General features: G+C 37.9%; 2 protein-coding genes across 8 annotated transcripts in view; both read right to left on the reverse strand.

Annotated features, from left to right (window-relative positions):
* The window catches only part of LOC101744205 (la-related protein 1), a 97,586-nt gene extending 84,606 nt beyond the window's left edge, over positions 1 to 12,980 (reverse strand). For 6 of the 7 annotated variants that reach the window (XM_062670981.1, XM_062670980.1, XM_038013989.2 and 3 more), the window contains exon 1: positions 11,878 to 12,973. In XM_062670981.1, the coding sequence (XP_062526965.1) occupies positions 11,878 to 12,228 (351 nt within the window). In that variant the 5' untranslated portion in view covers positions 12,229 to 12,973. Of the gene's footprint in view, positions 1 to 11,877 lie in introns of all 7 variants that reach the window. The other variant, XM_038013987.2, reaches the window with a different exon arrangement.
* A 602-nt stretch (positions 12,981 to 13,582) lies between these two features.
* LOC101741652 (uncharacterized) lies at positions 13,583 to 15,077 on the reverse strand. The gene has a single exon (XM_004922194.5). It carries the CDS (start codon positions 14,966 to 14,968, stop codon positions 14,108 to 14,110), a length of 861 nt encoding a protein of 286 aa, XP_004922251.1. The 5' UTR covers positions 14,969 to 15,077; the 3' UTR covers positions 13,583 to 14,107.
* Positions 15,078 to 15,084: the final 7 nt, after the last annotated feature.

Below are 15,084 nucleotides of genomic sequence, written 5' to 3' on the forward strand. Positions count from 1 at the left end.
TTCACCAATATTTTACTACAGCTTTGTAATCTTGAATGCATTACGGGAGAAAAGAAAGCGGACATTAATACGCAACCAATCAATACTTTATTTTTCTATCATGACGCCATTTATTTATAGTAGAGAAGTTTGAGTGTTGAGATGAGGGCTGATAGAAGAGAATGGAATAGAAAAATTCACCGTTCCGACCCCACCTAGCGGGATGAGGCGGAGACAAAGAAGAAGATGCCATTTATTTATTATAGATACATAGAGACCATTTACTTATGCTGTGAAATACAAACGAAAACGCCTCAGTTTGTTATAAATCAACAGCATCATCAGAGAATCCCTTTTCGCTCTCAATAGCCTCTCTATCTTCTCTCGACATTGAAGACCAATTTTCATGACACTTAACTGATATCTACGTAAAATCATATACGCATTCACATATGATACATACAGAAATCATTGATGTCTCCGTTACTTTGGTCGTGTTAGTTCGACCATAATTATAACTCACTAACGCTTCTCAAATTGCGTACATCTCGCAAAGAATCCACGGCCAACAATCGCAGATTCTCCAAAAAGCTATCTCGTGGGATCTGGGACACGAGTTCTATGCCTCAGTTTTTAGAGTACAACGACTGCCCAAACCTTCGAACCTTGCATTGCTGCTTCACAGCAGAAACCCGACAAGTGGTGGTACCTATCTCTACAGGTACACGAGGCGCCCTACGACCAGTAATTGCGCAGCGAACTACGAAACGCAATACTCCACCACTTCTATGAACTCAAAAACCAAACGATCGGTCATAAGGCCATCCACACCGCAGATTCTGCTGAAGACAATTATCCCCTGTAACTGCATTACCCCAATACGCCAAAGACAATTATAAATCTATTTATAAACGAAAACAATTTACACGCATAACGTAATTAAAACATGTATGAGCTAAACGAACGGTTAAGAATAACGTTTGGCTCGGGTCCAACCTGATTAGGCGTGACGGTTTGTCTTCATTAAACAGGTCCCCAGCGTCGTCGGTTATGTTCTCTTCGATTTGTGTGGCCGAAGATTCAAAGGTATTGGAGATTCTGGTCTGGTTTGACACGGCCCACGACCAGCGCCTTCTCGGGAGGAAGAATTACCAACGGACATACGTACGTAAGGTATTATATCGCGGGGTCAAATGCGGTTTGAGCTACATTTTTGAAACTTTACAGGAGAGCCATTTAAAGCTTAAGCATTTGGAAAAAGTATCATAACAAACAAAAACTTCTTCAGCTATTTGAATGGAGTAAACTTAATTGAAATTCAATTAAAAATATCTAACTGTTGATGTTAATACCCAATAACATGGACCTTTAATTACAAAGATATATGTCGCGTATTAAGCGAAATATTGCCTCAACTAAATAAACCTTTTACCCCTCGATATAGAATTGAAGAAATCCGAGAAAAATTGAAAACGCCCTAACGACATTTACAGGATAAACTAGCACAAACAAATACCGATGATACACCAAGTGAGAAAAAGGTTAAAGCTCTTTCATTTGTTGCCTCCTACATACTATTTATTACGGCTTAAAGCCGCCATATGATGTATTGGAAGAGACATTCACTGTTGACTTGGTTGACTGTTACTGAAACATATACGGCACCACAACAAAAGCACTCCAATTCACCTTTAGGCTTTATATCGATAAAGGTTCGGTTGCACTGTAAATTCCTAACACTGTTTTGGAAGGAAGTTAAGTAAGAATACAGGGGGATACTAAGCGATCGTGGAGAATTAAGAACAAGTGCGTGGCTTATGACGTCACAATCCACTACGAGACAAGGGGTTGAAGCCTCAAGTGTCTTGTAGCGGCTGTTGCGAAAAGTACGTCCTTTCAGCCGGAAGATCTTAGCGCTCTGCGGCAAGTTGGTACCAATAATTACGGGCTTTATTACGCCCTACCAAAACAGGTGAACAAGATTTCTTATTAATAATAATAGCACACTGATGTGCTTCTTGGTGTTGGAAACAGACGATGTCGAAAGTGGGATGAACCAATTCTGCCGATACGATCTGTCACTCTTACGTACATTTTTTATAGCATTAGATTTAAAAAAAACCTACCTATTCACTGGTAGCCTAATGGGTTATTTTAGCTTTGTATCTTAGCCCTAGCAAGAACAGTGCTTCGAAGAATATACTACCAGATAACGAGCCCACTGAGAAGATCCGGCGAGAAACCGTGAACCGCCTAAGTCACATTACCAAGTCACTAAGCGACCTCTATTGAAAACAAATCGATCCACTGCTACGAAGGACAAAACGAGAAAGGCTTTTATTATGTCTACTAGCGTCGTTATGATTTTGTTCAGTGCAATCATCATACAATATACGTATGTGTATGGCCACCTATCAAATGGACCGCTGACCTAGTGAGAATCGCTGGGTCACGCTGGATGCAGAGGGCAACGGTCCGGCTACATTTGACATCAATTGGAGAGACCTATGTTCAGAAGTGGACAGGCTGAGATGATGACGTATCTTCTACGCGAAGATCAGTTGGGTACGAGACGAAAGTTTTGACCGGATAATCTAGATTTCCACATATGATAAATCACATACGCCTGGCTACGTTCCAGCTTGGTACGTCACGCAATGTCAACGCCTCCGTGACGACCTCAAGGACTCTGATGGTCATCAATGTTTATTTTTGTTGTGACTCTTTAGGGGGCTGACGAAAGGAGCACCCGTCACTTACATGGTATCTAAAATAAAACTATACAGACGGCATTACAATCGAGGCCGGCAACCCTTAATGACGGTTGCCGTAAAAGAAAAAACAAATTCGAAAATTTACATTTACCAATATTATTCCGTAGTACGCAATGTAAAACGATTAAAAAAGGGGGTTCAACGGCCTTACGAGAGAGCGCGTGTGCTCGCCTTGTCTTTACGTTACATTGAGTGTACAAAATATAAACATAGTATGTTTAATTGGGCATATGAGTATTGTTGCGCGGGTAAGAGTAACGCCATCTACCGTCGAATAGCAGAAACGAACATGTAAAATCGAGAACGCTCGAGAAGCGAAAGAATTTAATTTTTATTTGTTTGACGAGTCTTTGAATGCATTTTCCCCCTATTCGCTGGTAGCCTAAGGGGCTCTTCCAGCTACGCCCGGACGGGTAGAAGAGCTCACGGGCTCAACCTGAGAGAATTTGCTAACACTAGTCCTAGCAAGAGCAGTGCTTCGCAGAGTCTAGCACCGGATCGGAATCGCGACCCACTGAGAAGATCCGGCGAGAAACTCAGTGGGCTGTGTCTATGAGTTAGTTCGCTCGTTGAACTCTTCGTCGTAGCCGAGTCGACGAGGACGGTGACCGTTGCTAGAGAGGCGTAAAAGCATCGAGAGTGAACGCGGGGGATCCGACAAGACATGTTTTGGGCGACGGCGGCTTTGCGTTACCCCGTCGCGGTCGGATAAGTAATCGGCGGCTGCCACGATAAGAGGGTTTTCATGTCGCGCCGCTTTGTCGAAGTAGAGAATTGACGTCCGACGGAGCCTTCGGAACATTAATATGACGCGAATCGATAAAGTCAAGGCCGAGTTCGAGAGATAAACGGATTATCGTATCAGTTATAATTCTCAATGATTAACATTAACAATCTACTTAATCGATTATTGTATCTTTGCCAAAATTTTAAATAATTCGGGGAGCGATTTTCGAGAACAGCGGTTCTCAAATATCGCGGGGCGACGTGTTCGCGTGTCGAGTGTGCCACAAGAATCACAAATACGATATTTTTATCTGAGCTGACTCGGCTAAATGTAGATGTACGTATATTAGATTGATGATATTGTTACACCGATAAGAGTAACGCCATCTATCGCCGAATATCCAAGGTACTATTAAAATCGAGTGGTACAACGCCATTTTTGCAATACAGGTAATCCTCCTATATATAACACGGTAGATACGTTCTTACAAAGTCCCGTGTTGTACGAAACCGCGTTATATGAGAGCAGAAGCCAGTGCAAAAATGAGACTAATTTTTCTCAATCATTGCCCACTGAGTTTCTCGCCGGATCTTCTCAGTGAGTCGCGTTTCCGATCCGGTGGTAGATTCTGCGGAGCACTGTTCTTGTTAGGGCGAGTGTTAACAACACTCCCGGTTTGAACCCCGTGAGCTCACCTACACGTCAGGAGAAGCTGAAATAGCCTCTCAAGGCTATCAGCATAGGTAGGAAAAAAAAACTGTATCAAACATCTCAACTATGCCTGTATGTAATTTTTACCTATTACTTATACATAACAAAATAAAGAGTAAAACTTCAATTATTTCCTTATATTGTGTGTTCATAAAGCTTAATGTAATTTTCTAGATAAGTTAAAACAAAAATCTCGTTATGGTGTTATAAGAGGGTTTTGGGGACTTTTCATTTCGTGTTAGATCGGAACCCTGTTTGTAAAATACCATGTTTTATTCGGGTTACATGTAAAACGAAATGGCATGTAAGTATGTATGGGGTTTCGTAAGCCTGTAAAGAGGGCGTTAGTGCACCGCAGAGTTAAAAAAAAGTTGAGAGCCACTGGTCCAGAACGCAATTTTTACGATTCCATTGCCGCGTTGGAGGCTAAAGGCTCTTTCATATGAAGCGATTGCGTGAAAAATTTTTTTGAAGTGAAAACTGTTTTAGCATCGTTGTGATTCGAAAGTCGATGAAACGAAAAAGCGACAGTAAAAAGAGACAGACACATAAATTCATAAGATTTAACGTGAGAGAAAACGAGATAGGACGCGTATAATGCTTTGTGCTCTGCTTCGTACCTAATATTCATACTTAATACATTTTGAATAAGTCTATGTTAATATATACGAATAAACTGTACAATTATTATCAAGCTTTGTATCACTATGATCATTACTAAAACCTACAATTATCCTCTTCGCGAAAATTTACATTCGCCTCATTTACATGAAGCCAACATTTTTTTGAAGGTTTCACTTCTACCACTTGTGAATTGCACACAAGTTTTTCTTTTCACCATTTCTCAAGAAGCTTAATGGGTTTTTTTTGTATTTTTAAAGCATAGGCGCGTGACCGGACACACGGCTCATCTGGCACCAAGTTACTATCTTAGCTCATAGACATTACATTACATAGTTTGATTTTTATTACACGATGTTTCCTTCACCGTGGAAGTCAATCGCGAACATTTGTTAAGGTCGTATTTCATTAGAAAAATAGGTACCCGCCTGCGGGATTCGAACACCGGTGCATCGCTACATACGAATGCACCGGACGTCTTATCCTTTAGGCAACGACGATTTCAATTTCAATCATCTTGATTTACTGTTACTAAGGCGCCGGAATATCTAGTAGACTCTGGGAAAGACGAATCCGAAGATACAGAGAATGAACCTATTTCTAATAGACCTAAAAGACTAAAACATGTACATTAACAAAACAAAAAAAGGCAAAATTAGACAAATCCTTAACCGTTTAGCAACAAAAATCAACATAATTACTTCAGTGCGCCGCGTAGGTCACCGGTGACCATTAACGCACAAAAGTCGCTCAAAACAAAAAATTGAACACCGAATCACGGCTTGAAATAATACATATTACATATTAAAAAAAACCCAAGAAACACATAATCATAATTTATCTAATCACTGCCCCGCGGTTCAGATTACGGTATATATCTCTACAAGATAGCGGACGATAGTTTTAGACATAGATCGTTTCAATTCTGATAAGGCACACGGCCTCAACGTAGGCACGTTACGTACCGTACAAATAATAATACCTTTTCAAATTAATTAATATTTCGCAATGCTTCAACGGTAAGCGTGCCAATGAATTCAATCGCATCACAGTAAGTAGCGTTGTACTATCTGAGACGTAAACTCAAATATTGTTACGCGCTGGGGGGTTCGGGATAAATAAAAATTCTACCGAATTAAAAGTTAACGCTGTATTAGCACTTAGAACACTTATAACACTTCACAAATATTTTAAATTCTCAATTCACTTCTTCCGCTTCGGTTCAGGTGATCCATTCGCTCTTTCGCTTCGAGTAGTTCCGATTACTGACTGACTATGTGCCATCCCTGCAACGCTTTTATAACCGATACCACATCCCTAGAATTATCGAGAATATTCCACATATTTCGAGTATTGTGTTTCTGCTATCTGACAATAGATGGCGTTGTACTTCTCGAGCGTTCTAGATGCTACTAGATCCTTTAACATCCGTACGACTATTCGGCGATAGATGGCGTTACTCTAACCGGCGTAACAATATATACAGCATGTGTGTGTGCGCGAAGTTTTACAATTTTCACTAGACTTAGACGAATCCGGGTCGCTTTGCTGGTCGATCTTTGAACGGAACCGAATTGAAGACTTGGCGAAAACATCATCAAAATCGGTCCAGCCGTTTCTCGACAATGAACACACATTGACTTTTATAAATAAATATATGTCGGAGAAGCCACAATTATTAACACCATCGTCCACCTTTCTCGCCGGATCTCAGTGGGTCGCGATTCCGATCCGGTGGTAGATTCTGAGAAGCACTGCTTTCGCTAAGGTTAGAGCGTTAACAAAGTCTGTCAGGATGAGCCCGTGAGCTCACCTACCTGTAGCTAGAATAGCCTCTTAGGCTACCAGCGAATAGGTAGGGCCAAGCTAAACTGGTATTTATAGTCTGCATTAACAAACATGATACTTTTCATCATGACGATTACCGTGACCCGGGCAACGCCGGAGGCATCTGCTTTAATCAGGTTCGCTGGTTCGATATTTTACGTACCAACCACAATCAGTGACATAATTCACCAGCACATAACGACGAGCACTTTTAAAAAAGTCGTTGTGGCCTAAAGGATAAGATGTTCGGTGCATTCGTATGTAGCGATGAACCTGAGTTCGAATCCCGCTGGCGGGTACCAATTTTTCTAATGAAATACGTACTTAACAAATGTTCACGATTGATTTCCACCGTGAAGAAATAACATCGTGTAAAAAAAACCCGCAAAATTATAATTTGTGTAATGACTGGTGGTAGGACCTGTTGAGTCCGCACGGGTAGGTACCACCACCCCGCCTATTTCTGCCGTGAAGCAGTAGTGCGTTTCGGTTTGAAGGGCGGGACCGCTGTTGTACTGTAAAAACTGAGACCTTAGAACTCATATATCAAGGGTTAGGTGTCGGAATTTACGTTGTAGATGTCTATGGGCTCCGGTGACCACTTAACGACGATGACGATTTCTTTCGAGAGGAAGGATTTTCTCATATTAATTCTTCTTTTATGAGCTGCTCTCTAATAAATAATTCAATTTATTGAGTGTCAGTGGTATCGGAATGTAAGGCGAAGGCAGTTAACTGGCCACCGCTAGCATTCGTAGGCAAAAAGCAAAACCACGCGCCGGTCGATTTTTGTTTTCACTAAGTACATTGCGTGCTCCAAAAAAAAAAAAAACTAGTAAGATACGAACTTACGAATGCAAATTTCAATTTTTTATGTCCTATAAACGATCATAAACACGTAAGTACAATTTTTTCCAAACAAACTCAAGACGATTGCGTAAGCAAAAACAAAGTTTTTTTTTCAAATCACGCAAAGATAATGAATCATAATAAAAAAAAAAAAAAATTTAACATCGCCCCAAAAAAATTAAATTTATTAACAACAAGTCAGTACTGAGCGATGCATTTTAATATTTTTATTAATACATCTGCATTTTTGTATGCTTCAACAAATACATCAATAGTTGCTGACTCAACTGTTTCAGGTCATGTTGACCTCATAAATAAAACATTACGAACATCTTCTAAATATTAATGCCGATTTTTTTTTTTATATTATACAAATTGTGGCATCAGACCCAACAAGCACATTCAAAACATTGTGAAACAATAGATAATGTGTGGTGGCAATTCTTATACGATAACAAAAAATATATGTAAAATAGTCCAGTGGAAATTCTCTGCTCCGAAATCACCAGGGAACCAGTTCATCTTAGATTTGACCTTAGACAATGAATAAAACTTTGAGCCAGTCCCAATAGATTATCACGTGAACCAGCGATATTAGGTTACAGTGTGCTCGGTGCGAGTTTTTTAACGTTCTCGATAGAGTTAAAGTTGGACAGCGCCCCTAGCGGCAAACGTAGGCAAACGTTACAACTCTATACAAATATGAGTTAACTTTTACGATATCGAGAACGTTAAAAAACTCGCAATAAGCACACAATAAAAGTAAAATACCATTTTCTCCCTACCTAGTCGCTGGTAGCCTAAGAGGCTGCTAATCCAGCTACGCCCGGACTGGTAGGTGAGCTCACGGGCTCGACCTGAGAGAATTTGCCAACACCAGCCCTAGCTAGAGCAGTGCTTCGCAAAGTCTACCAGCGGATCGGAATCGCGACCCACTGTGAGAATGAGGCGAGAAACTCAGTGGGCTAACCATTTCGAACATCGGTTTCCAATAGCTGCGTTGTATGCGTTGTATGCGTAGCTGCGGTTAGCTGCCTGAATCGCGCTATCAACATTTTCAAGATAACATATGCACAAGTTCCGAACAATAACATTCGGAGCGTCGATCGGTCAATTCTCACTTGCCTGGTGGAAGATTGTTTATTCGAAAACTGCATATAACAGGATTACTTAACATGAACCGATATTATGTTTTTGCAAAGTTGTTACACTGCCATCTATCGGGCCGCTGTGTAAACTCGATTCATTTAATAATTTTCCTCTTTAACAGGCTTATATAAATTACTGGATTGGTTATGTATGTATGTACATTTGTTTGTTTGTACACAGAATCTTTGAAATTGCATCAGATGAGACCGATGAAAATAAAATTATTTTATAATTTCACTCCAATATCCTAATCATTATGCGAATAATATTAAAAAAAGTTGAACTGAATTGTTAGTAGCTGGGTATGTTATGTTAACGTGGTTTATTTTGAACTTTTTAAGCTACATTTATATTTTTATATTCAACGACTCACAATTTTCATCCAAAGTTATGGTTTATTGTGAAAAAGAATAGGTTTATGCATCAACAAATTAGCTCTCCTTAGAGGATGCAATTGGAATATTGTGTATTTTATAATTAACTTGTGAAATCTGTTGTATGATATTTCATACTATTGTCATATACATATACAGGACTATTGTCCTCTATTGTAGACATAAGCTTCACAACTTTAAAAATTTCAACTTGGCAAAACGTAATACAGAGAAGGATAATAGGATGAGATGGTCACAAATGACCCTCAGACATAAGGAATGCGACTCAGGGAGGAGGATGTGCAACCAAATGAAATTACAGTCATTCAACATATCAGATGGTCAATTATATCAAGAAGTGTATTTATAAAGCTTTGAGATATGACCAAAGTATGACATTAAACTTTTTGCGCAATCCAATTCTAGCTGAAAAAAAAAAACACTTATGACTTTATAGAAACATGCTGGAAATCTGGGCATTAATGAATCAGTCAGCCAGGACAATAATTAAAATGTTTAGATGACACTTGGGTATTACCATTAATACAGTTACATAAGGAAGAAAATTACTTGAAGTTGTGTCTGAGAGTAAATATATTAATGCTTTAACTAAATAGGAATAACTATATTATTAAACATATAGATACGTAAATAAGTATAAGGGTTAACTGGGCAAACTAATTTTATTTACTAAGGGAACGAGCTCTGAGCAACTGTTGTGTTAAGTGGTTACCGGAGTTCACAGACAATGTTCAATGTTGGTACTTATTACCGCATCTTCTGGCAAGCTTTTCCATTCTGTAATTATAATGATTGTCCCACCGATCAAATAGCAATGCATGATTGCTTCGTATATTCGGAAATATGTTATTTCATCCATCAAGTTTTGTATGAATAATTTGCATATAAAATAATATTAAATGTATAAATTTTCCAATTTGATTTTTGTGTCAGTCAATGGTGATGATATATATATCTTGAACACATTTTCGGTAAAATCCTTAGTATGTAATAAAATGTATATGTGTACGGTTGCTTTAGCAAGAGTAAAGAGTAAACTGCCCTTTACTAATGAAACAAGTTGATTGCAATTTTAACTCTGTATATTCACCAGTATCTGCCGTGTCGGGTGGGCTATGTACGACTGACCAAATGAATGCGATGCACAAAACTGCATACGCTGCTAAATGTGTCCCTACAATATGTAATGTATGTAAAATGTAAATGCCTACAGATTAGATCACACTGGCATAGTTGCTTTACTTAAGATTTGCGCAGCATATATCTTATCTCAACGTTTTAATTTACTTTCAAGTGCTGTACGCATGGTTAAATGAAAGAATTACAATTTAATGTTGCAATATTTAGACAGCTTACTTTACTAAACACGGTAACAAACAAAGAAGAAAACCGCAGATAAAACTTGCAGAAGAATGAAATGATTTAAGAAGAATGATTGAAAAACAGTTTCTAAAATTTACAATTGTATATAAAACAAAAAAATATCAGACTGTATGATGTTTATGTACTACATACATTTATTTATCTTTTTTACATACATTTAGTTAAATATAAGGCGTAACAAAATGCATGGTTGATGAGAGCAGATATGGCCTCAGCCCCCAAAACATTCATGATGGGATCTCAAATAATTCTTGAGATTCATATATCAATCTGACAATTATATCTATCATCCCTGATGTTCACTGCTGGATATTAACAATAACAACAGTTAAAATCATTAAATTGTTTGAAAATCATTAGAATAATGTGATCATTAGTTAATGCAGAAATGCAAAAACAAAATATGTTTGTTTGGTAATTATTTAAAGACTAACATTAAGGATATTGAACTGAAAGGACAAAATCTAAATAAAGGATAAAATTGCTAATTGATCCACATATAATGTATGAAATTATTAATTTTTAGTTACCAATTGAATTGCTTCATTTTGTGTAAAATCATACAAAATGTAGCAAAGGACGAAAATATATTAATTCTTTTAATTTAGTTATATTACTGTAATCAGTATTTTTTTAAATTAGACATTACTTACGTCCAAGAGTGACGGTAACCACTCAATATCAGTTAGGCCGTATGATGCCTACAAGAGCAATAAAAAAAACCTAGATATAGATACATATTGGGGTACAATCGATTTGTTTTATACAATTTTTAAACATGTACTCCTTCCCTACTGTATGTAAATAATATACATAAAGAATAAATTTATCATGGGCACACATATGTAGCTGTGAAGAATGAAGCACTAAGAAAAGCAATATTCAATAGACATTTTTGGACGATATTTAAGCTCTTCTCTTTGATAATGAAAAACTAGAACTGTGTATTTTACCAGCAGTTATAGTATAATCTTATATAATATAATCTTTCCCAATCTCCAATGCAACTGCACCAACATGCCGTCAAAAGACCACTCAAATAAAAACATTAGAAGATGAATGCTTAATATTGAAGCAAGATCTCATGAGATGAAGACAATCAATTGTAAAATTAAAAAACTATAATATCAACCAATCCAATCCCAGGACTCAATATAACAAAGTGTATTTTAGTATCTTCATTATTTAAATTTAAAAAATCCTGTGCATTTTATGTGAGCTACAATAAAAATTTAATTAAAATCTATTTTATGTCAACATTCGTTATACAAAGAAGAATTTCAGTCATGATTACAAATCTTTATTAAATTTTGTTCCGAAATATGATTATGCTCGGTTTAGGTAAGAAACGAAGATACTGTGTAAATATTTTCTAGAAATGAATATACGTCTACTTATCTCCTTCGCAGTGAATAAAACCACTCAATTTCCACATGTTTACATTCAAGAACATACAACTCACCTGCCACGGATTGACTTTTGGAATAGGCGCTTCAACAAACTTCTTCGGCTGTTGTTCTGCAGCTTGTTGCTGTTGCTCCGCTGTGGGCTGAGGGTCAGCATGCTGTTGTGGTGTTTTATGAGCTCTCGGGGGTGCTTTCCGTTCCCTGTCCCTCCGGTTTTTACCAGGACGCCGTCCATGAGAGATGACCGGTACGAAGCCCTCCTCCTCTTCAATATCTGGCCTGGGAGGCGCGTCTAACGCCTCCTCTGCGTGGGCCTCAATGTTTTCTTTATTACTTTCGCCTCCTTTGAAGTTGAGCACGGACGCGTAAGAGGGTCCTGCGCCCTCAGCAGACACGCGCGCAGCCATAACGCCGCCGCTGTCTCTTATATAAGTCCGGGCGCGCGCTCCGCGCCGTGAAGCGATCACGAGCGCGCATCCATGCTTCAACAGGCCATGTTGGGGGTTAACCCAACAATTTTGATGCGAATTTGGACACGTTTAGCGTTTTGTGCGTTCAGCGCGTAAGCCAAAATCACAAACAGAACACAAAAGCACGGGTTTACGAACTAATTTGATCGAAATTGGTAGCACACCACACTGACCCTGGCCGGACCGTATTTACATCAAAAAAATTCACTTCCGTCGGCCGATTCTAGGTTTTTTTCAATACTGAATAAAGCGCACGAATGGTATCTATCGATAGAAAGTGCTGTTTGTGGTGAAAAACACGTATAAAAACGACAAATCACAATAGAACCATATTTTGTTCACAATTCACACATGTGGTCGGACGCCCAAAAAGGGATTTTTCCGCAACACACACGGAACTTGCGGAAGGCTGTGACTTCTAATTTTACACAGACGACATTTAACCGACAGAGGGCGCTAAAAGCTCGTCAAATCGTAATGCGTTCAAGTTAATACATGAATTATGATCATTATTTCATATTTCCGAATGATTTAAACCAGAAACGTATTTTTTATTCAAGTATTACATAGTAGTGTACTACATGTATTAACTGAAAATTTAAAAGCTTTACTTTTTTCATTTGAACCAGTTGACAAGTAGATTTAGAAAACTGAACGCATTCAATTCTAAATCACATTTTCGATGTGTTGCAAAATCTCACCGTTTGCCACAGATAGAATAATTACTAGTGATTATGACGTTCTAGCCCGAAGTCGGCAACACCGCGAAATTGTTGTGAAATAGTCGTTAAGAAATAGCCCGCTGGCTCTAGTGACTTTAAGCTACTGACCTCTATTAGTCTAATAATAATGCGAGTCGCGAGTTAAACCACTGCTAGTGTCAAAATTGTTAGATTATTAATTTTAATTAAATTGTTTCAAAAATCAATTATGGACAGAAAAACGAATACGTAAACGTAAATAATTTACAAAATACATAAAGATATGAGCATCTATAGAGTTTAGAATTTAATTTCGGCGTGTCAAGTATTAAAGGTTTCACTAAAGTTGGCCGCAAAACGAGGCTGCTTTCCGATTTTACATTTCAATACTTACAATACGATAATTTCATGGGGATAATCTCATTCTTATAATATCTCATTGAAGTTTCTCGTTAATTTCAACATAGCAGACCATGACAATGAATATTAAGATTTAAATTAAAAAGGATCCTATACTAATTACGTAATTAAAAGATATTCCATAAATGGCATTGTTAAGAAAAAACCTGAAAAGAAATAATGAAACCCTATTTTAATTTAGTGGTCCATCAATATGTTTATTTTGGTTCATTAAATACATATTTCGTAAAATATTGCACAGATATCAGGTGTAAAGTGAAAAGGTAAAAGCTACTACAAGTTTTATTCTAAGCTTAGACGTTTTCTTGTCGCCACCATTAATTCAACTTTGGCTTTGCTGATTCAATCCTTTTGTAAGCAAGCCTGGGCGAGGTCACAAGTTTTAATTAATTTTGTAAAAGTTTATTACATTTTGTTAGATTGTTTTGCTGTGCTATGACTACTATGACCGCAGTTAAATACATCTACATTACAAACACCGGACGCTGATGTCGTCATATTTAATAAGGTTATGTTAACTATTTGCCTCATTACGTTATTGTGAAACTGTTATTTTTAAGGCAAAAGGTAATTTGGACACGTTGAAAGTAAAAAACGAAATTTAATTCACTAGATTTCTCGCTTACCTAGAAATATAATCTACAATATGTAATTTGAGCGATTTCATCATTCTCATATTATGTAATTATGGCGGATTATGAATGAGTACAAGATTCAGGATTAGTAGGACAGTATCTACCCAAATGATGACGACAGTTCGCACAAAAATGATTTACGTGCTTACATGACCGCATCACATACGGTAGAGGTACACAGATCCAGCAACAGAATAGACATAAAATGAATGCACACATGTGCGTACTCATTGTTATCTGACTTATAGCGATGCTCATTCCAGTATAACCGCATTCAGGACACGAGACGAACATAGGACTGAATCCGAAATTGTATATCCTTGATGGCCTCGGCATTGGATTGTCTACATAAACATCAAATGCGGATGCATAGTTCGGAGGTGGCGTATGTTGAATAAAAGAAGGCGAAGGGATGAATGTTCCCATAAACCTTGTTCTAGGTCTGGCTGCTATCTGCCTCAAAACAAATGAATACGAGGGCGGTGCACTCATTAACGAATCTGGCGCGCTCAAAGTGTGCTGATCGTCATTTAGCGCCATCTTTGCCATTTCCTGTTGCGTTTTAATAATATTTATAACTGTAAATTTTACAGAATCTTCATTTAGTTTTGTTAAAGCTTGTATGAATAGCGATTGAGGTTGATTGATTCTTGTTTTTGTCGTGGAGGTATTAGGGGAATCGGACGCGATGCGCGTCTGTATTGATCGAGATAAAGAGACACTAGGAACGTTATTGTTTGTTGGCAAGGATATGTTGGATGCGTCATTGAAAGAATTCGGAGGTTCTGGTGTTGAAGAGTTCAAGTCGTGTGAAACAATTTCTCGTGAACTGGCCATTTCATTATCTTCACCGATTCGGTTTTCTACCTGCTCACAATTACTTCCAAACTGTGTAGACACATTTAAATCCTTGCCTTCCATTTTCTATAAAAACGTAGCAATAAACTGTTATTGTTTCCCGATTTACGAATTTTAGTGAACCATCACCGGTAAACCATATTGACAAATCTCACAATGTGACAATAATTGTCAGTCTT

Source organism: Bombyx mori, chromosome 11, assembly GCF_030269925.1.
Source record: "Bombyx mori chromosome 11, ASM3026992v2".
Lineage (NCBI taxonomy): Eukaryota > Metazoa > Arthropoda > Insecta > Lepidoptera > Bombycidae > Bombyx > Bombyx mori.